General features: G+C 34.7%; 2 protein-coding genes across 2 annotated transcripts; both read right to left on the minus strand.

Annotated features, from left to right (window-relative positions):
- Positions 1–5,229: 5,229 nt before the first annotated feature.
- On the minus strand, positions 5,230–6,128 carry LOC130818480 (uncharacterized). The gene is made up of 4 exons (XM_057684653.1): positions 5,944–6,128; positions 5,703–5,814; positions 5,522–5,615; positions 5,230–5,411 (listed from the first exon to the last, which is right to left on the minus strand). The coding sequence occupies exons 1-4, from the start codon at positions 6,126–6,128 to the stop codon at positions 5,230–5,232; spliced, it is 573 nt and encodes a 190-aa protein (XP_057540636.1).
- Positions 6,129–8,920: 2,792 nt separating this feature from the next.
- Positions 8,921–19,765, minus strand: LOC130817744 (cationic amino acid transporter 4, vacuolar-like). The gene is made up of 14 exons (XM_057683604.1): positions 19,258–19,765; positions 15,785–15,986; positions 15,543–15,627; positions 15,030–15,164; positions 14,817–14,935; positions 14,635–14,731; positions 14,320–14,492; positions 14,165–14,231; positions 11,278–11,436; positions 10,941–11,190; positions 10,335–10,443; positions 9,429–9,541; positions 9,263–9,338; positions 8,921–9,175 (listed from the first exon to the last, which is right to left on the minus strand). The coding sequence occupies exons 1-14, from the start codon at positions 19,406–19,408 to the stop codon at positions 9,043–9,045; spliced, it is 1,869 nt and encodes a 622-aa protein (XP_057539587.1). The 5' UTR covers positions 19,409–19,765; the 3' UTR covers positions 8,921–9,042.
- Positions 19,766–20,696: the final 931 nt, after the last annotated feature.

Genomic DNA, 20,696 nt, shown 5'->3' on the forward strand with positions numbered 1-20,696 from the left:
AACCTAATGCCCTGGACTGATAATGCTAGGAGGCTTAGGGAAACCTTAAAGTAGAATGCACAGAAGAAAGATTTGACACCCAATCCAACCCTTGCAGAACCTAATGATGAAGAAGAAGAAGATGATGATGTTATGATAATTCCAACCCCTAGTGCACCCCGTGAGAAACAGCCTGTGTTGAGTGTTGATGATGATGTGGACCCCATTCCAACCCCTGTAATACCTGAGAAACAACCTGTTGATGATGTGGATGTTGATGTACCCTGTGAGGACCAACCTGTAATACCTGAGGAACATACCGTTGAGGATGATATGGATGTGGATGATGTCTATGAGGAACCTGCTGGACCCCATTCTAACCCCATTACAAATTGTGAAGCCCAAGGCTGGAGACCACTAAATATTGAGTTTAGGCCCAAACTACATGTTCTTAGAAAGTAGAGCAGACATGTTGAGACTGAAATGGAGCCCCCACCATTATCCCCTGGTAACATCAATGATGTTATCATTGAAAATGCTGAGTTTTTGAATGAGATAAACCTAGCTGATGAAGTTAATGATGAAGCTAATGATCCTATCCAGAGTTAAGGTAATGTGGAGAAGACAACAACAAAGAGAACACCAAAGAAAACATCAAAGAAAACCCTAAAGAAAACTGCTAAGACAAAGTCTAGTTTGACCAAAAAAATCCCAAAGACCACTTTGAAAAGAAAGTCTGCAAGACTAGTGCAACAGTTAGGTGTAGTGATGCAAATTGTGAGTGGAGATTGCATGCTTCTAGGCTGGCTGATGGTGTTACTTGAATCATGAACACACATGCTTGGGGTTTGAAACCAAAAACCTTATGGTAACAATGAAGTGGGCATTGAAACAACCTAAACCAGCGTAAACAATATAATAATATTGTCTACAAAGCACATCGGAAGACTTATAGAAGTCTGGGCTGAATCCGACCTGTGGCTCGATAACCACAGCAACCAATATCAGAGTATTTAAAAAATTTACATAACTGTAATACAATTAATTACAAACCAATTATAATCTAAGTTAATACATTATAAAATATCTAAACTTTTTTTAAAATTTTACAACACATGATTTGTCAAAATATCATTATAAGTTAACTTTCCAAAAACGATGTCCTTACTATCGCAACACATGACACATAAAGGAGCAGCAAATCCATCTGCACTAAAGTTGGCAACCTGAAAGTGGATCTATCCCCCGTAAGAGATAGGCCCCATCAAACACTGTCAACAATTGAATTATTGAGTAATCCAACAAACTATTACATTTATATACAAGTCATTAACAAACATCTCCAATCAAATTCCTTGTTCACTTGGCAACCATTTATAAACATTATTTTATCCAAATCCAAACTCTTTTAAAAGACCGTTTGGTATCGACATAAATACGGCTATGAACCTTTAGTTCACGAATCAAAATACAGTTATAACTTTACAAGTTAATAGCGAAATAATACGAAAAATGAAACATATGCTTTCATTGCAAAACAAACAAAACTTTATATACCAAACATATTTATTCAAAACTCATTAAAAAAATAATGTAATAACAATTTAAAACGTGGGAATATAATGGACCGTCAGGAAGTAGGCTTGATCTAAATCCTGAGAACACGATATGGCTCTTGCAAGAACGAAACGGGATCGGGGGCTCGAGATCGATCCGAATAACCATTACCTATTATCAAGCTATAGGATTTCATAATAATCCGGATATAAATATCCGTTGCCAATTCCCAAAAACAGACATTTTTATAATGTCGATTTCAATATAAAACAAAACAATAATTCACTAAATTTTCTTTTGAAACCAACAATCATTACTTGAAATATAAATCAATTCATCATCAACCATCAACATATAAGAACTTGAGTTACTATCAATGGAGTTTAACTAATTTTACACCAATCTTAAATCTCAATATCCAACTTATATCCTATCCAAATAATATCAACTAATCAAATAGCCAATTGATACTTATACTCCCAAATTTGATACTTGTACCAACACCCATAATAATCAATTAAGGACCATAACTCAACAATACCAATCAACAAAGAAAGAATAATAACCATAAATTGATCCCAATTTGAACAATTAATCTCATGATTGGTTATTCGCGATTTTTATGACATTCTGTTAGTATTTTGGTCATAACTCTCTCATACAAACTCATTTTGGGGCGATTCAAGTGCCTACACGACCGTATTTTAGAGCTCTAAAAATCATATGAAGATACCAAAAGCTAAAAACGAACATAAAAATACCGAAAATTGCAAAACAGTAGGAACCTTTTCTGATCTGAAATTTCAAAATCCATATTACATAATTTGATACTAGAAAATTAAACCTAAATAACCATTAATAATCAACATTAAACAAGAACCTAAAACTTGATAAGAAAATCAATTTGATATCATAATTATATCACCCAATTAGAAAAAAATTGATTAGGAAATCCCCAAATTATTTTATAAAAAAACCTAGCTTTGATGCTAAAAGAAATTACTTTAAAACATTCAATTTATGCTTAAATAGATTAGTTTGTGAATTACCTTGATGAGCAATTTCTTCAATCAAAATTCAAAATCCAACTTCAAACACCAAAAGAAGATTTACCAAAAAGTCTTTAACACAAAAGGTATGGAAGATGGTGATGACTACTTGGATCTTTCTACCCCAACAACAATATGAGGCAGAATAAGAAATGAAGAAGGCTGAGTTGGGCTTAGGAACTAAGGAAGAATTAAGGAAGAGATGATGAAGGCACCGTGGGTGTCAGAAGAAATAGGAAACAAAGCAGGTTTAGCAACTTAGGTTTTTATTCGGGTGAGTCATAAGGTGCGTGATAATACTTTGTTTTGTGTATTTTTCTATTTCAATTTCGGTTTTATTAAGTAGAATTTAGATTTAACTATATAACAATTAGAGAAATTACTTTATAGAATAGTTTTATTGATGTAATTCTCTAAGATGATAATCCTAGTCTTATTAGAAGGTCATTATGTAAATATATCATTTCAAGCAAAGAAGAAGAAGCAAGCAAAGAATCGGATCAGACTGAGATGCGCGGCCCGCGGATTTTTACGCGGCTTGCACATGCGCGGCACGCGAATTTTTACGCGGGGTGCGGAGTTCAGTCTGTAGGCTGGGTGGCTATTTCACTTTTCCCATTTCGGCTTTCATTGTCAATTGGATGTTTAAAGGGGTTTGAGAGGCGACTTGTAAAGAGGAATGATGAGCAAATCCAATGGCAAGAAGCTTCATCAAATCTCTATAAATAGGCAAGAAAGCTTAGGAATGAGATCATCTTGTAATTTTTCACTAAAATACTTCTTCTTCATTTCTGATTTTCCATGGTTATGGAGCTTCAAACTTAGATTTTCATTTCTTGAGGAAGGTTGATTGGAAAATTCTAATTACTCATTGTAAGAATTCCTCTACTTAATATACTTTTGATTATTGAAGAGTTCTTATTATAATCTTATGAATGTTGTGTGAATTGGAAATCAACTATTGTTCTTGTTATTGCAATATTCATTTATGCTAAATCTATTTGCAAAATCTATTAGTTTTGTACTTGGATTAATGGTAGCAACTAGTTCTAATTGTGAATGCAGATTATGAATGATTAGAATCTAAATGAACTTTTCATTTTGATTAAAACTATTTTCTTGAATAGTTTTAGCAAACCTATTGATTCTCTTTTCTTAAAGCTATTATTGGATTGAATTTATTCCCTGATTGGAGTGAATTAACTAATACTAAGAGCTTTACATTCAAACTGATTTTGATGTTTAGCTACACTTAAGGAGAATAGAAGTATAATCATCTTCACAATAGGTAGTCAAAAGTGAATTTCTTAAGTAAAGTATTCAATGATCAATGAGAAACAAGAAGTATACAATCAACTTAACTCAAGATATCCTTTCCATTGATTTTTAGAAAACACCATTGTTATAGATTTCACTTAGTTCATTGCTTGTTCAAGTTATTTTATTTCAGAAAAACAAATCAAAACCCCCCTTTTCTTTGTGTTATTTATTGTTTTCAATTTCATCTGCTAAAGCACATATCATACTAAACCTTCTCAAACCCCATCTCTTTGTGGATACGAACCTTACTACCGTACTATATTAAGTTCTATTTGGAAAGTAAGTGAATTTATTTTTGGTTAGAGTTTAGGCGACTGAGAAAGAACTTACCAGTGCGGGTGGCAAAATAAGAGTAATATGGCTTTCTACACATATTCATCAAATATGAGGTGGTTTATATTCCCGTATTTTTCATCGTATCATTTATTTTGTCCCCAAAAATAATAAATCTGATATCTAAAAATCGTAGTAAAATTTTACTTTTAAAATGACTAACACATTTTACTTATTAAAATAGTAATTTTTAACAAAGACGTTTTTATAACTGTTTTATTTTCCCCTAGTTAAGAAATTTCGTCCCCGAAATTTACAAACCTTTAAAAAAAATGCGGATATCAACTTTTCATGTCAGATTCTTTTTCCCATGTCGCTTCCTCTTCGCCGTGATGAGTCCATAGTACTTTCACTAAGGGAATTCATTTATTCCTCAACTCTTTGACCCGCTGATCAAGAATCTTTAATGGTTTTTCCTCATAACTCAGAGTTTCATCAACTTGCAATGGTTCGTAGCTTAGGATATGCAAAGGATCATACACATACTTGCGCAGTTGAGAAACATGAAAGACATTATGTACCCCATCCAACTCTGGCGGCAATGCCAATTCATAAGCCACTTCTCCAATTCTTTGCAAGATTTCAAATGGCCCTATGAATTTTTGACTTAGTTTTCCTTTTACTCTAAATCGTTTCATGCCCTTCATTGGAGAAACTTTTAAGAAAACTTTATGACCGACTTCAAATTCTAGCTTCCTCATGCGGTTGTCATTGTAGCTCTTCTGACGATCTTGAGCTCTCTTCATCAAACCCTGAATGACTTTTACCCTATCCACTGTTTCTTGAATCAAATCCGGTCCTGTAGGAATATTGGTGTCTAAGTATTCCCAACACAAAGGAGTTCTACACTTGCGTCCATACAAAGCTTCACATGGTGCCATCCTGATACTCGAATGAAAACTATTATTGTAGGAGAATCCACCAATGCTAATCTTGATTCCCAATCAGTTCCGAACTCCAGCACACAAGATCGCAACAAATCTTCTAAGGTTTAAATAGTTTTCTCTATTCGGCCATCAGTAGCTGGATGAAAATCAGTACTCAAACTCAACTTTGTTCCGAAAGCTTCTTGTAATTCTTTCCAAAAATGTGATAAGAATTTAGAATCCTTATCAGAATTGATAATTCTGGGCACCCTATGTAATTTGACTATCTCTTGAACATAGATTTTAGCTAATTGTTTCACCGATCAAGTTGTTTTTACAGCAATAAACCGACTAGTCTTCGTCAATCGATCGACTATAACCCAAATGGAGTCATTATCCATCCTTGACCTCAGCAACCAACCACAAAATCCATTGAAATGGAATCCCACTTCCAATCAGGTATATCTAATGGTTGCGTCAACCCAACTTCTTTCTTTCTCTTTGACTTGATCTTTTGACATACCAGACATCTTGACACAAATGCAACTACATCTTTTTTTATCCCTTTCCACCAAAACAACTTTTTGACTTCGCTAACCATCTTATCGCGACCCCAATGTACTGAGTAAGATCTAGCATGGGCTTCGTGAAGAATGTCATTCCTTAATTCAGCATCCACGGAACACATAGCCTTTTCTTGAACTTCAATCCTTGATTTTCATCTACTGAAATTCAGTGGTCGATCCCTCTCTAACCCGCAACATCAATTCTACCAAGTATGGGTCTTCAAGCTATTTCATCACAATTCTATCAAACAAGGTAGGTCTCATAGATATCACATTGATTGTTCCCTGAACTTCTTCTGAAGTTCTAACCATAACTCTCTCGGCAAATTTCTCATGAAATGTATTCCACCATGAGGTCTTCGACTTAAGGCATCTGCAACTTTATTAGCTTTACCAGGATGATAAAGGATCTCGGTTTCATAATCTTTAATAAGCTCAAGCCACCGTCTCTGTCTCATATTTAGTTCCTTCTGAGTGAATGGAATTGATAAGGCTCTCAATGATTTGTGGCCTAAGGTGCAAAGAAGGTATTGTTGCAAACACCTTGTTGCCAACTGGAAGAAGCCTTTTCCTAGTCCTAAGTTATGGCTACATAGCTGGTGCTCCTCTAACCCCTTTGGTTAAGCCAGGATGTGGTATTCGTCCTATTGCTATTGGCACGGTGTGGCGTAGACTTGTGTCTAAGGTTGTTGCCTCAATTATTGGGAAAACCTTAAATTCCTATTTTGTAGACTTTCAGTTTGGGGTAGGCACACAAGGGTGTAGTGAAGCAATCCTTCATTATATTAACAATCTTGTCGAGTGTAAAAGGGATGTCGTTGGTCTCTCTATACTTTTGGTGGATTTCGAAAATGCTTTTAGCCTTATTGATAGGAGTGTCATGTTGTCTGAAACAAGGATCCAGTGACCATCTCTCGCTCCTTGGGTGGAATTCTACTACTCCCACCTCCTAGGTTATATTATGGTGAATCTATTCTTTGGTTTGCTAAGGTGTCCAATAAGGTGACCCCTTAGGTCCTATGCTTTTTACCCTTTTTTTACATCCCTTGATCTTGAAAATCCATAAGCCATGTCAACTTAACCTTCAGGGTTGGTATCTTGATGATGGTACTATTGTTGGTGACACTTTTATGGTCACTACGGCCTTACGCATTATTAAGGAGAATGGACCATCTCGTGGTTTGATTCTCAATGTGGACAAGACTGAACTTTTCTGGCTTAGGGAGGATCCTAGGAGTAGAGAGCCTGAAGTCTTCCCACCTAACATATCTCGCCCTCATACGAGGGTAAAATTTCTTGATGGGCTTGTGAATATAGATCATACCTTTTGTCGTGAATTTTCCATGAAGAGGGTTTCCAAAACCATTGAGCTCATGGCAGCTGTTAGCAAACTCCATGACCCACAATGTGAACTCCTTCTTTGCAATTGTACAGGGGTTGGTAGGTTATCTTATGTGTTGAGGACTTGTCTTTCGGATTTGTTTGGGGATGCACAAATTCAGTTTTATCTTGCTTTGCGTGCTTCCTTGGAGAAGATAGTTACGGCTTTGGGACTGGGGTTTGGGGATTGGCAATGGAGGTTAGCCACCCTCCCAATTAAAATGGGTGGACTTGGTATCTTCTCGGCAGGTGATGTTATTAATTATGCCTTCCTTGCCTCTCGTCTCGAAACCAATTCGCTCTAAGCTAAGATCTTGGCTTATAGTGACCTCTCTTCTCTGGGCCCCACTTTTGAACGGGCCTTTAGTGTCTTCTGTGTTTTATGTAGGTCCAATGCTTTTTCTCTCACTAATGGATTCACTGCCTCCCCATATGATGAAAAAGTTGGTAGGGGCTTATTTTAGTGTTGTTGAGAATAGCCTTGCGTCTACCTATATGCTCACCCCAAGACAAGTTGTAACTCTTAGTTCCATTCAGGAATCACATGATAGGATTTTCTGCTAACCATCCCCATTGATGGCTTGGGCCAAAAGATGAATCCTCGTCAATTTCGGTCTTTTCTATGTTATCGGCTCACCATTCTCTTGTTTGCCAAAATTAGCTTATGTCTGAGCTGCAACACCGCCAAGATGGATACTTGGGGGGATCGTGCTGTTCATATCTCTAGTGAGGTTGGCGTGAAGTTTCGACATAATTTGGTTCGGGACATGCTCGTGGATATCTGTTGCAAACTTGGGGTTTCAGCCAGCGGATCTCCTTCTTAATAATTACATTTACATTCACAATCATTAACTACCATGATTTTCTTACCATGACGTTTTTATTGTTTTGCAAGTGAGAATTATCCGCATTAGAATAATTCTTATGTGTACATTCAAATTCAGGCATCATTACTTCCAATGTTAGACAACAATCAAGGTTGTAAAAGGTGTGTATAATTAATTGTTGGGTGAGGGAGAAGAAAAAAATTGATTCAAGCAGTTACTTAGAAAAATTTTCTAAGTAAAAAAAATCAGTTTCTTCTTAAAAAAAATGTGTGTGTTTCTTCTTATAAGAAAGCAATTATTTTTTTAAAATTTTTCATTAGAAGGGAGTTGGGCCGGGCTCCAAAAAGCTGTCTCTAGAAGAGACGGTCTCTCAGGAGAGGGCCATTAAAATATTAGGTATTTGACGAATAGGATTTTTTCATCGAACCCGAAGTCATCCAACTAAAAAATATATAATATGAAAATTATTTTTCGACAATTCAACCAATAATAAGATTTGATAACTGATAACATCAATAATAATAATAATAATAATAATAATAATAATAATAATAATAATAATAGTATAATAATAATAATAATAATAATAATAATAATAATAATAATAATTATTATTATTATTATTATTATTATTATTATTATTATTATTATATTCCCTTTTTTTATATTCTTTTTAAATAAAATTTACGAATTTTAATGTCAAACTTTGATTATGATTTCTCATCATTCTATATGAAAAATTATATTCGTGTGAGATATTGATAGATTCGTCCCAATATATATTTTTAAATATTAACTTTTTAGAATTTAAAAAAACTCACAATTAATAACTGATAATCAATAACAATAACAATGGTATACTGTGATCTGGGTCTTTCTAGTCTGGTGTAATTTGAATAATTCGGATCTGATGTGATCTGATCTGGTTTGATATAATTCCTATAAGAATAAGTAACAAGTCTAAACAATAAGTAGACGAGAACATGGTTTAACTATCAAGAGCCCAAAATGGTTGCCTTAGAAATATACATTGGACACATGGGGACGGAGAGAAATATATATTTGATTGTACAAATTATTTGAAATTGTCTATGATATTTCTCAAAATATACGCATGATCATTAATTGATCATAAATGAAGTAAAATAAAAGCTTGCAAATTCATCTAATCAGAGTCGTCGGCATGAGAAACAGGGACATATGAAGCATTCAACAGTATGCTGTGTGTACGACCATACAAAAGGTATACGAAAGCTCCGATTATAAGCCATACTGAAACGCGAATCCAAGTATCAGAACTGTCGAGATGAGATCAAAAGAATCCAAGTTAGATCTCTATTAAGGCCTTCATTGTGCACATAACAGATTCATCAGAAGATGCTCACCCAAGATTTATAAGAAGGTAAGTATTCAGAAGTATGCAGGCAGCTGGAAAGTATGGAACAAACGGGCAAAGGAAACCTGAACACAACATTATTCAAAGAAAACAATTAAGAATGCAAGCTTTGATTACTGCTTGAAGTAAAAGAGTCGGACACATTTGTAATTTACCGCCAGTATGTCCGAATTCCTTTGCAGCAGCGTCTTGGCCTATGAATGCAAGGCCAATATTCCCAATCGAAAATATAGCACCGCCAATTCCGCAAAGTGTGACACGAGACGGGCTGGCAGCACATATACTTAGAATTATGGCATAAATCATCATCATCAACCCAATATCCCGTCTGTAAACAGGGTCTGAGTGAGGGAAGAAGACAGACTCTCCATACCCGTCCTCTATTCAATGAGAGGACTAGAGGAATGCAGTCAATTTTACCCCCAAAAAGGAGAATTATGGCATAAATATTAAGGGAAATATTGTAAAGAAAAGAGATACTTTGCCAAAGACAAAACACCACAACTATAAGGATTAAGAATTATCGGGTTTCATAAAATCGATAACTATGGTGCTCCACATGATTCACACAAACAGATTCACCACATAACGAAGGCGCTATAAAAGCATGTATGGATATATGCATGTATGTATCTTTTTGTGTGTGTTTATAACCTATAGCATGTATGTATTTTTGTTTAATGGCTGATTTAGAAGAAACTGGTATACTTCCATGGTTACTACAATCAGTTTTGATATGCTCGAGTTGATTAAGATACACATTAGATTGGTTATAACGTTGTATCATTTCAAGGATGGCTTGTTGAGCATTATGACTTGGTTTAATTCAAAGTTCCGCACCTACATTGAATCTAAAATGGGTAACACGGTTTAGTATTGATAATTTTTTATTTTTTTCGATATTTCACATGCAATATTCTCTGATTTCTGTTTAAGCATGTCATGATAATGCTTCCTGTTTGGCTAAACAAGGTTCCAATGAATTTACGATTTCGGTCTAACACCGTCACATTATTCTTTTGCCGGACTTGGGGACAACCAATAGCCTATAAGAATTATACCTGGTAAGGCGCTCAGCTGAAGCAGCAGAAGTAAGCAATATAACACCTACACAAATAATTGCCAGGAAATAAGCAGCCAGTTTCCGTCTTCTTTTCCCCTTTTGGCCGTCTGCAATAAATACAAAATATTGTAAGCAAAAGAAAGGGGATCGGGTCAAAAGAAATGCATTTGCCTCATCAACCATCAGACTACTACATGTCTACATCCTTGATTGAGAAACCAAGTTACAACTATTACCTTATAAACACAATGAAGTTTTAACCTTTTTTCCTTTTAGCTCCATAGCTTTATTTATAAGAAAAATTGACATTAAAAATCCAACCTTTTGCTCGTTTGCTGTGATTATTTTCTAATAATCCAACGGTTGCCCTTAGTTCGCTGTGAATAATTCAACCTTTGTCTTAGTTTGCTGCTATCGTACCCTATTATTACCTATTATTAGTAATATGGTAATTGTGGGCAAATGTATGACAAAGAATAGACTATTAGAAAATAATCCAAAGACAGATTATACACAGCGGATGGGTGAAATGTTGGATTATTAATGTAATTAAATAAGAGTATAGGTTTTAATATTATAACGATTCCAGAAAAATAGAGATTACTTAAATAAGCTTCATTGTCGACAGATGCTCCATGGCTTTGGCCTCCCTTCGGAATTGAACCTTGACAACAATCCCCTGACAAAGGACCTTCACGTAGTTCGCTTAGAACTCCCAGCATATTATGACTATGACCAACGATAGAGGAAGATTCACTAACTGATGATAGGAGATGTTCATTTGGTGGAATATATCTAATGACTAAAACAGATACTGCAACTGCAGCAAATGCAAGCAGCGTGCCCACACTAACCTGCAATTAAAAAGAAGCGTAAATTTATAATAAAATCAAAACAGGAAGACATTAAATCTTCTAAATAGCTTTCTGATATGAACATACCATTCCTGCCAACTGTGACACATCCATACAAAAGGCTAGAGTAGTAGCAAGAATGCCAGTCACTATTGTTCCCTTCACTGGAACTTTGGTATGTTCATCAATGTCAGAAAAGAAGGATGGCAGTAACCCATCTCTAGCCATGGCCATCAGAATCCGAGCCTGAACAATCAGCACATTAACCAATAAATAGCAGTAAAGAGAAATCACCACATTTAAATAATGAAACATAAAGTTGGTTTTAAGAATTGTTTCATATGATTCAATGCATAGGGTCAATTCGACGTCAACCATTAATCTAGATGTAAAACATCACAAATTAGTTATCATTCGCAATTTGAAGTTTGGCCTTCATTACTCGATCATGTCTCTCTTCATCTATCACAAAGAATGATCCCACTTCGTGTTGTCCCAGACACAAATTGTGGCAAATCAAGGTCCAACAATTTTTCAACAAAGGGAGCAGTTCTTATACTTGGCTTATCATATCCATAAACATCAACAACATTACACAAAGGCAGATTTCGTAAGGATTCGTAATAACAAACTCCTAGCTAAACATTCATCACTTACTTTTAATGCTTTAAATTTTTTTCAAAGATTTTTTTTGTTTATTATGTTTTAATAGTTTTAAGAACTCTTAGTTACTAGGATGTTTAGTTTGAGTGCTTTTATTTAATTTCCCTTATTTCAGTTGTAATAATTTAATTTAAGAACTTTAGAACTTAGAAGTTTATGACTTTATGTTGTAAAATCAGGAACTGAGTTGCAAAAGGAGCCTACAACGGAAAGCCTTGCACGTGCATCACTTTCCAAAGGCAGATATTATTCTACTTACACATAACTTCCCATGATCAAACGAAGTCACGAAGTTGGTCATTAAATGGAGCATAAGGATTACACATGTCCAAGAAGCAAGGAAGTTATGCTAAATCAACCACTTCATGCAACAAGGGGATGGTTATTCAAGTTAAACAAAGAATGGAAGTTACTCAACTCCATAAAATTAAACTTACTGATTTTAGCACTTGAATTAAGGTGTTAAACGTATTTTCCCTCCTTAAAATAGTTGCATAAATCAGTTTTAAACTTCCCTCCATGTGGTAGTGAAGGAGGTTTTATAAACTTCCTAAGTTGATGAGTAACGGAAGTTGCATAGGTTTCTTGTAGTACGAGGCTGTTCGAGCGCCATTTGCATGCTAGGATTAAATTGCTTGCTTTCTTTATATTCTATAAATTATCTAGGTTGTAATATGGTAGGATTATCCCCGGGCTCACTTTAATTATCAGACTTCACCACATCAGCTTTTTCGACTCATGTCAAACTCTTCTTTTTTTTAATCCATATTTTACGGTTTATCCCTTAAACATACTCTATAATTCTTATTTATTATTTTTTGAACGTTATACTTTTATATTTTTTTCATTTCTAACACTGTTTTTAATTAAGTTTTTATTTAATAAGTTTTTAACCTTTGCTAAACCTGGTAAGAACACATTACAATATCTCAATCATATACTAACCATCCTTCAATCAAGTCCCCATTTTCGTCATTCTCACTCCCTGTCCGATACCAACATTCATCAAAAACTCATCCTCCTATGTTTAAGACATCAATTCATCCTCAAAGAGCCGTTGAATCCCAAATACAACTAGTTGTGTTCTTAGTTTCATAACCATTTGATATCACCTTCCTTTTCATTTCCTTGGTTTAGCTTTATGTAACCTTGGGTCCTCAATCTTGCATACAACAAAAATACACCATCACCAATCACCAACCTCATAGGCCACACCAACCTCTTTGCTTCCAAATCCAGCACCTCTAGCTTTACCGCTAAGCCATCACCATTCACCACCGATCAAATATGATCCCCATTTGCATCATCATCGTCATCATCCACTTCATCCTATGACAACTCCACGCAGCCTAGTCAGCAGCTCCTTTCCCCTGATTAACAATCTGCTACCCTCAGCATTACCTTCAACCGACTCGTCTTCCTTTACACCTGGAAAACTCAAACAGCCCAATAATATGTACCCTTGAACTAGATTATCCATTTACCAACTTTGGGTGGTTAAATTTGACCTTAAGTCAAAAAAATCACACATTCATAAGTGGGCCACGCCAGCATCAGTGTACAGTTCTTGAATGACATTGGTGAAGATTAAAATTGGTGGAATCAGAGAGGTGCTAGACTGAGAAGAGGATGGGTAGCCTGCTGGGTCATAACTCATAAGGATGATGGTGATAAGGAACGAATTTCAGATGAAGAGGTCTTTATAATTCAGTTAATAAAAAAGAAAAGAGCGACATCTTCGAGATAGATGAACATGTAACAGAATCTAAAGCAGTTAAATTTCTCTGCAATCGAACGACAGTTGTCCACATCAGGGTTTCCATGAGAAGCAACCACAATGCCAATTTACACAGAAAATTGTTGAATAATGCCACTGGTCTATAAGCGCAGAACCATAGTGTAAAAACAAGGCCTCATCGCGTCGGCCGCGTGGTAAAGATTTTTAAAAACAACGAACCGATATTTCCCCCGTTGTAAAGGTGTTAAAAGAACCGTGTTTGGGCCGTATCAAAGGATATCTTTTGGTTTTGACTGACATTTAGGCGTTACAATAAACGCATCACTCTCGTTACCGCATCACTGTTTCGTTACCGCAATCGCAAACGTTACCGCATTTTTACTCTACGTGCAGAGCCAAAAAAAAAAAAAAAATCTTCCCGTACACATATATCAACAAAATGATGGGGAAAAGGTTCATTTTAACATAAATAGTTTGATAAATTGAAGCTGCTAACAGTGGAGCAAAAATGCTTTGCCTATTAGGGAAACACTAGTCAGTCTTCAAATCACTACATAATCAGAAAACAAGTACCTGAGGAAGAAGTGATCCCATTAAACTTGCAAGCAGGGCCATGACTGCTCCAGTTGTTACAATTAAACTGTATTTGTCAACAATAACAAAACACCAAGTGAATTTCGTCTGATGGTAGCATTCTCAAGATATTAGCAAAGAAAGATAGAACTTACACTGCCCATTTTAAGTTGTAATCGAAAAAAGCAGATGAAATTGGGGTGTCCTTGTTCAAATCATAATAAGGAACTAACCCAACAATAACAAAAGAAAGAAGCATATAGAGTATACAACTCAGGGATAATGAGATCCCCACTCCCAACGGTAAGTCTCTCTTGGGATTTTTAACCTGTAAATCAAACAAATTGAAACCACAGATAGTCATAACAAGCTGGACCCACAAAGGAACACAAGCAAACACAAAAGAAAATGATGTAGTTTCATCCTTCTAGAACCTACAAAGAATTTTGAGATATAGGAGTACTATATACCTCCTCAGCAGCGGCCGTAACAGAATCAAAACCAATGTATGAAAAGAACACTGTAGCAGAACCACCAAGCACTCCATTTATGCCGAAAGGTAAATATCTATAATAAACAAAGAATTCAAAATTAATGACTGATTTGACAAAGCACAACGTATTTTCAAAGCAAATATAAAGAAGCCAGTTACCCATCAGAATTTTCGTATCCAACCCATCCATTCTTAGATGCCAAGTAGCCACCAGCCGCAATTACAAATATTAATGCACAAATATTTACAGATGTAACTATTGTTTGAGCCATTGAGCTCTGAAAAAAAAGAGATTTATCGAAGGAATTAGTAAACCTTCAACTTAGATAAACCTTCAATAAAAATCGAATGCAATAACTTTTTGAGACATACTTCCTTAATTCCTGTGCACATGAGTACTGTAGCAACAACGATCACAACTGCAGCACATGGATCAACTACAATGCCAAATATTGTATGACGAGAGAGAAGTACTGGCAAATTCCCCTCTCCCCCAAAATATAAAGCCTGAAAGCATAACAGAAGCTCATGAAGCAAACAACAATATAATTGGTAAAACTATTGGAAGTAGCTCATCCTGCATTCTTAAGACCACCCACTGAGTAGAAAAAAAAAATCAATATATCAGGAAACCAAAATTATTTAGGAGGTATATGTACTGAAACATACTACAAACATTGACAAACATTTTGACAAAATCTTTACCAGTATGGCTAGCACTTAAAAACAAAAGAAAATACAAAATTAGCGGTTCTAGCCCCTTGAAATATGACCGACTATCCGAGTGACAAATTATTCCGTATTTACACTCTATAGGAGAACCATGTATCTGCATTCTGCAACGATGCATACTTAAACCACTTGGAAGTAAGGTAAAAGCAGTACCAGGTTTGGAGTAACACCACGAGCAACAACAGAACCACCAATGGCATACTCCAATATGAGAGCCCATCCAATAATCCATGCAACACTGAAATTGAAAAGGAAAATCACTATTTAAAATTTTAAAGGAAAATCACAATAACAATGATCTAGCATAATATTACGTTGAAAGATCAACGAACATAAAACACAATTACACAAGCATCTCAAACATTATCACATTCAAAAATACAGTAATGACTTACCCTTCCCCAAGACATATGTATGAATAATGGTAAGCGCTTCCAGCTGAAGGGCAACGACAGGAAAGCTCAGCATAACAAAATGCAGACAAGGCAGCGGCTATTCCAGCTATCAAGAATGCAACAGGTAGAGCAGGGCCTGTCTGTTCTCTTGCAACACTCCCAATGAGGATGTAAACCCCAGCCCCAATGGTGGTTCCAACTCCTACAGCACAAAAAAAAAAATTATGTAGATTAGCATCTAATAATTTGAAAAACAAAATTACTGCTTTGAAATAGGAGCACAAGCATCAGACTCATGCTTCATTCTTATTTCTTAAGTGATAAATTAACAGTTTTGATGCTTCAAATCATAAGAGCTATAGTTCAACAAACATGGCTCACTTCATGGTGGTTCTTTGGTCCATCAATACATTAAATCAGTTTAAGTGGTCAAACAGTTGGATTCAGCGTGTTGGTTCGTCAAAAGCATCAAAGATTCAGAGTTGCTAGAACAAAATAGTACAATGGATTGAGAGTTTAATACTCATTCCGTTCCTTAATGAAGTTCCCACAAGAACTATTCACGGGAATTAAGCAAAATAGAATTTTTTTAGATAGTAGATATATTATTTGTCAAATAATAAATTTGATGGAGGAAAAGTGGGGATCATAAATATTAAAATAAATATTAAAACAAAGTTAGGGGAAAAAATATGCAAACCACAACTACTAAAAAAATAATTTTATAAGGTTAGTGGGAAACATGTGGGCACCAAAAGGAATATAAAAATGGTATACTGAAGTTAGTGGAAGATATGTGGGAACCATAAACATTATTAAAATATTAAAATGAGGATGAACAAGGTTACTTTTGTCCAAAATTTGTGATATAAATAGAAAGATTCTTTACGGGAACAACAAATGGAACACCCCAAAATAGCAAATGAAACTTACTTGCAACATTTGTTGTTTCACGCAGTCCGATGCACTAAAACAATCCTTAATATCTCTAATTATGTATAATAAAAAATTATAAAAATTTAATATTAATAATCTTTGCAATGAGACGAATCAAACAAGATCTCACTTGACTATATTTTAACCTATAGATTAAAAACTAATTACAAATTAAGAGTGATGAATGAATAGTGTCATTTTTGCCAATGTCACAACTAATATGGAGCGGAGGAAATATGTTATAACTTATAACATCAAAGAGGATGAATGGAAAATTTAATATCAAAAGGAATTGAAGATTTTTTTTTAAGTTATAAGGACTTAGAACTTAGAAGAGAAAGAAATAGCCAGAAATGCAAACGCAAGAAATGAAGCACTAAAAGTCATGAACTGATGCATCAAGAGTCTAAACCTTTGTGTTCCATCTTCTAGTCAATAAATGTTTTTAATTAGCTCATGTGTTTGGACTGAAATGTGTGCTTCGGCATCTGCTTCAACTCTTTATATATAAATGAATAAGAGTAGCATAAATAAGAGTTGAATGTTGATTCAAACTGCGTTTAATTTGTCTCGAGTAAGAGTCAAAAACTATCTCCTTACTTTGGTACGCTCTTAGTTGGTTTGAGTTAAGCAAATTAAATTGAGTATGTTCCAAACTTACACTGTGTCTTGAACCTGTTAAACTCATATATGTCTCAATCTTTCTGTAATATACTTTTATGATGTTATTCAGCTAATACTATTCCCAAAGTGTGACACATTACCTAAACCATTTCAATCCAAAATTGCAAATTCTGTAATCACGGCAATGATACCAACATAACTAGGCTAAGACCTATTCAAAGCATGTATTCTTAGAGTCTACAAGGCAGCTCACTGTCTTTAATGTACATGTAAGTATTGTTTAGGAGGGATCTGGAATATATGAACTGGGAAGAAGAAATTTAACTAGATAGGGTTACACAACAAAGACATTGTTAGAAGAATAAATGCTCCAGTAAGAATTATATGCACCATTCTTTGGTTCAGAGTTCAAGCATGAACCTTCTCAAATGACTAATATATCCATTTTGTGATGCTAATATGGAGTATATCTTTTCGTAATATAGTATGTTTGTTAAAACGATTTGGAATATTTACCTACTCTGGTAAGATAGATGAGTGGACATACGCTAAAGGATAATATTCTAAATAAAAAATATAAGAACAGGTCTTGGAGTCGTATATTAAGAATACCGAAAAAAATCAGAAGGTTGGAACTTTAAGGGGTTTGGAAGAGGAACACTTGGACAAAAGATGATCAAGATAACATTAGTGAACATTGACATGAAGGATAGGAACTGATAAGAGCATATTACAATCAAGAGGAGAATACAGGTACAAGACCATTGGAAGTTGGAAACTGATTTCCTTAGTTGTAAATTGATATTAGATAAGGTCGAATAAATTATAAATTTGGTTAATGAAGTGCTCGGGAAGATTTATCACATTATTCGAATAGCCAAACAACGCAATCCTTGGAAGAGGAACATATAAGTGTTGTGTGGTTGTGACGTAAGAAAATGGTCGTGCTACAATGGACCTTAGGCACATCACAGAGTTCCAAGGAAAAGAAATAGCCAAACACCGCAATTCTTCTACGTTTATGTCGACTTGCTGACAATCTAGGTCAAAATCATAGTCAAGTACCAATGTTACATTCTTCTCATGTAGCTTTTCTGTTCCTCAAAATATAGAGCCACAATGAGAAACTGAGTGGCTGAAAGACCACGGCCATAAACTCATCTTACATCAAGTCACAAGGTTAACTATGAAATCTAGTGCGTAACAGCATTTTGAAATCATTATCCTGCATGCTGATCCATTCATTAACAGCATCAAAGGCATATAAATGAAGAACAGTTGTGAACAAAAGATGCATAGATCCATTCATTAACTTCAACAATTAGATGTATAAGTGATGTACATTAAGCGCTTGCACAATGTACTGCTAACTTCCAGTGGTAGACTATAAGCACTTCATGTAATCAAGAACCTATGGCAGCATAATTAGAGGAGAAGGCAGATATATGAGTGAAAAGGGAGGTATCAATCAAGACTCAAGGGTCCTTTGCCCCACTGTTTCCTTAAGACCGAGCAAGCGAACGTGCCTAAGCTAGGTGCTCGGTTCAACACAATGCCTAGACTCCCACACAGTAAATGCAGATAGCTCCATCTACTGAATTGCAAACTAGACATGACAAAATTTCTATCTGAAAGCTAAAAAACTACTCTTCCATTGATAAAACTGCTACATTTCTTAATCACACTATAAGAATTTGAGCAATTTTATTGAAACGGAACAATAATGGTCAAAAATTGATCATTGTGAACAGCAAGCAGAAGTAGTAATTTATAACTTATTATTTAAAGATAAAGGATTGTCTAGAGATCATATAGTAAGAAATTCCAACAAGATACAGAAAAAAAAAATTAAATTGAATCACAATTTCATGATAAATACACAGAATTGACATCAAAAAAGGAAGTTACATTACCAATTCCAATAAGATCAATAACATTTAACCTCTTGGCTAATTGTTGATCACCATGACTGATTTTGAGATTATCAGAGTCAACGTGTTTTCTCCTTCTTAATCCTCTGAAACCCTTTACACATTGTCCTCCATAATTATCAACTGCGCCCATCAAATATATTATTATTTTTTAAATATCCCAGATTGGACTTTTTTCAAGTTTCAACTGGATTTTTTTTTCAAGGATGTTCATTCAAAAAAATAAAAATAAATAAATAAATAAATAACAGATGAAGAATCTAAAGGTTGTGGTTATCATAATAACTAATTAGACAGAGTCTAATTAAAAAGCATTTATCTTGAATTAATCTGGAAAAATCTTAATACAATAATACTTCTACGTTAAAAGAGGAACAGGGAAAATGTCAAAATGAGTTATAAGTTGACAGTTCGACGTTTTTTTGGTCTCTGTCACAAAGTTAGAGTCGAGTAGTAATTTGTTAACCGGGTTTGCGTGGATGAGAAAGCATTTGTTGATTTCAAACCCATGGATCCACTTAAGGAAAGTCACATATAAACCTTCACGGCATATTTAGTTAGTGATATTAAATAGTGGTAATGAAAATAATTTATAGTGTAAAATTTCATAAAAAACTTCATATCATTCCCATGGTAATAAAACTTTGATCGCAAAAAAGCTTTTTTGTTCACAAATTTCCATTATCACTTAATACTATATCTCTCAATGGTAATGCATTGTAATAAATTTTATGAAAAAAATGATATGATTGAAGTTGGACAAGCATGATCATCAAGGTAGCCAAGAGATTTTTCAACTAAAATTACACTAATTTTTCATTCTTATTATCACCGTTTATTACTACCTACCGTGCCATAAGAGATTCTAGCAAAATTGTAATTTCAAACATAATTTTTCCCAGATAATTGCTTCAACCAAACTCATATCAAAACTTTGAAACAAATAAGTAATTTAACAAACAAAATCAAAAAATGAGCTTCGGAAAAACTTTGTTCCAAAAATAAGTGTCTCCAGGTCCGAGCCTAAGGTCAGGTATGTTCAATGTTACTAACAGCGAACAAAGTAGCTGGTCAAAAAAATTCATAATCATTTATTCGTTGTTACTAACATTAGAACGGACAAAAAAAATAAAACATGTTTGTTCGTTGTTACTAACAGCGAACAAATATAATTTAATTTTTTTGTCCTTTTCAACGTTATGACATTTTCCCCTTTTGTTCATTGTTAGTAACAGCGAGCAGATATGATTTTGACTTTTTTGACTAGTTTTTTTGTTCGCTGTTAGTAACAGCTAACAAACATGACCTTAGGTTCGGACCTAGAGAGGCTTATTTTTGGAATTAAGTTTTTTCGAAGCTCAGTTTTTGGATTTTTTTTTAAATTGCTTATTTATTTCTGTCTTTCACTTATCTCTCACCTT

This window comes from Amaranthus tricolor, chromosome 7, assembly GCF_026212465.1.
Source record: "Amaranthus tricolor cultivar Red isolate AtriRed21 chromosome 7, ASM2621246v1, whole genome shotgun sequence".
Lineage (NCBI taxonomy): Eukaryota > Viridiplantae > Streptophyta > Magnoliopsida > Caryophyllales > Amaranthaceae > Amaranthus > Amaranthus tricolor.

Bases quoted from the DNA above. Each gene is read 5' to 3' on its own strand.
- LOC130817744 (XM_057683604.1), bottom strand. From the start codon at position 19,408: ATGGGCGCAGTTGATAATTATGGAGGACAATGTGTAAAGGGTTTCAGA. The intron at 15,165-15,542 runs GTACTGCTTTTA...TTATGCTTTCAG, and splicing joins GTGGTGTTACTCCAAACCTG to GCTTTATATTTTGGGGGAGA. The intron at 10,444-10,940 runs GTAATCTCTATT...TATTTATTGCAG, and splicing joins CGACAATGAAGCTTATTTAA to ACGGCCAAAAGGGGAAAAGA.
- LOC130818480 (XM_057684653.1), bottom strand. From the start codon at position 6,128: ATGAGACAGAGACGGTGGCTTGAGCTTATTAAAGATTATGAAACCGAG. The intron at 5,815-5,943 runs GTGATATCTATG...ATGAAAATCAAG, and splicing joins AAGTTCAGGGAACAATCAAT to GATTGAAGTTCAAGAAAAGG. The intron at 5,412-5,521 runs GTTGCTGAGGTC...TGAAACAATTAG, and splicing joins TTCAATGGATTTTGTGGTTG to CTAAAATCTATGTTCAAGAG.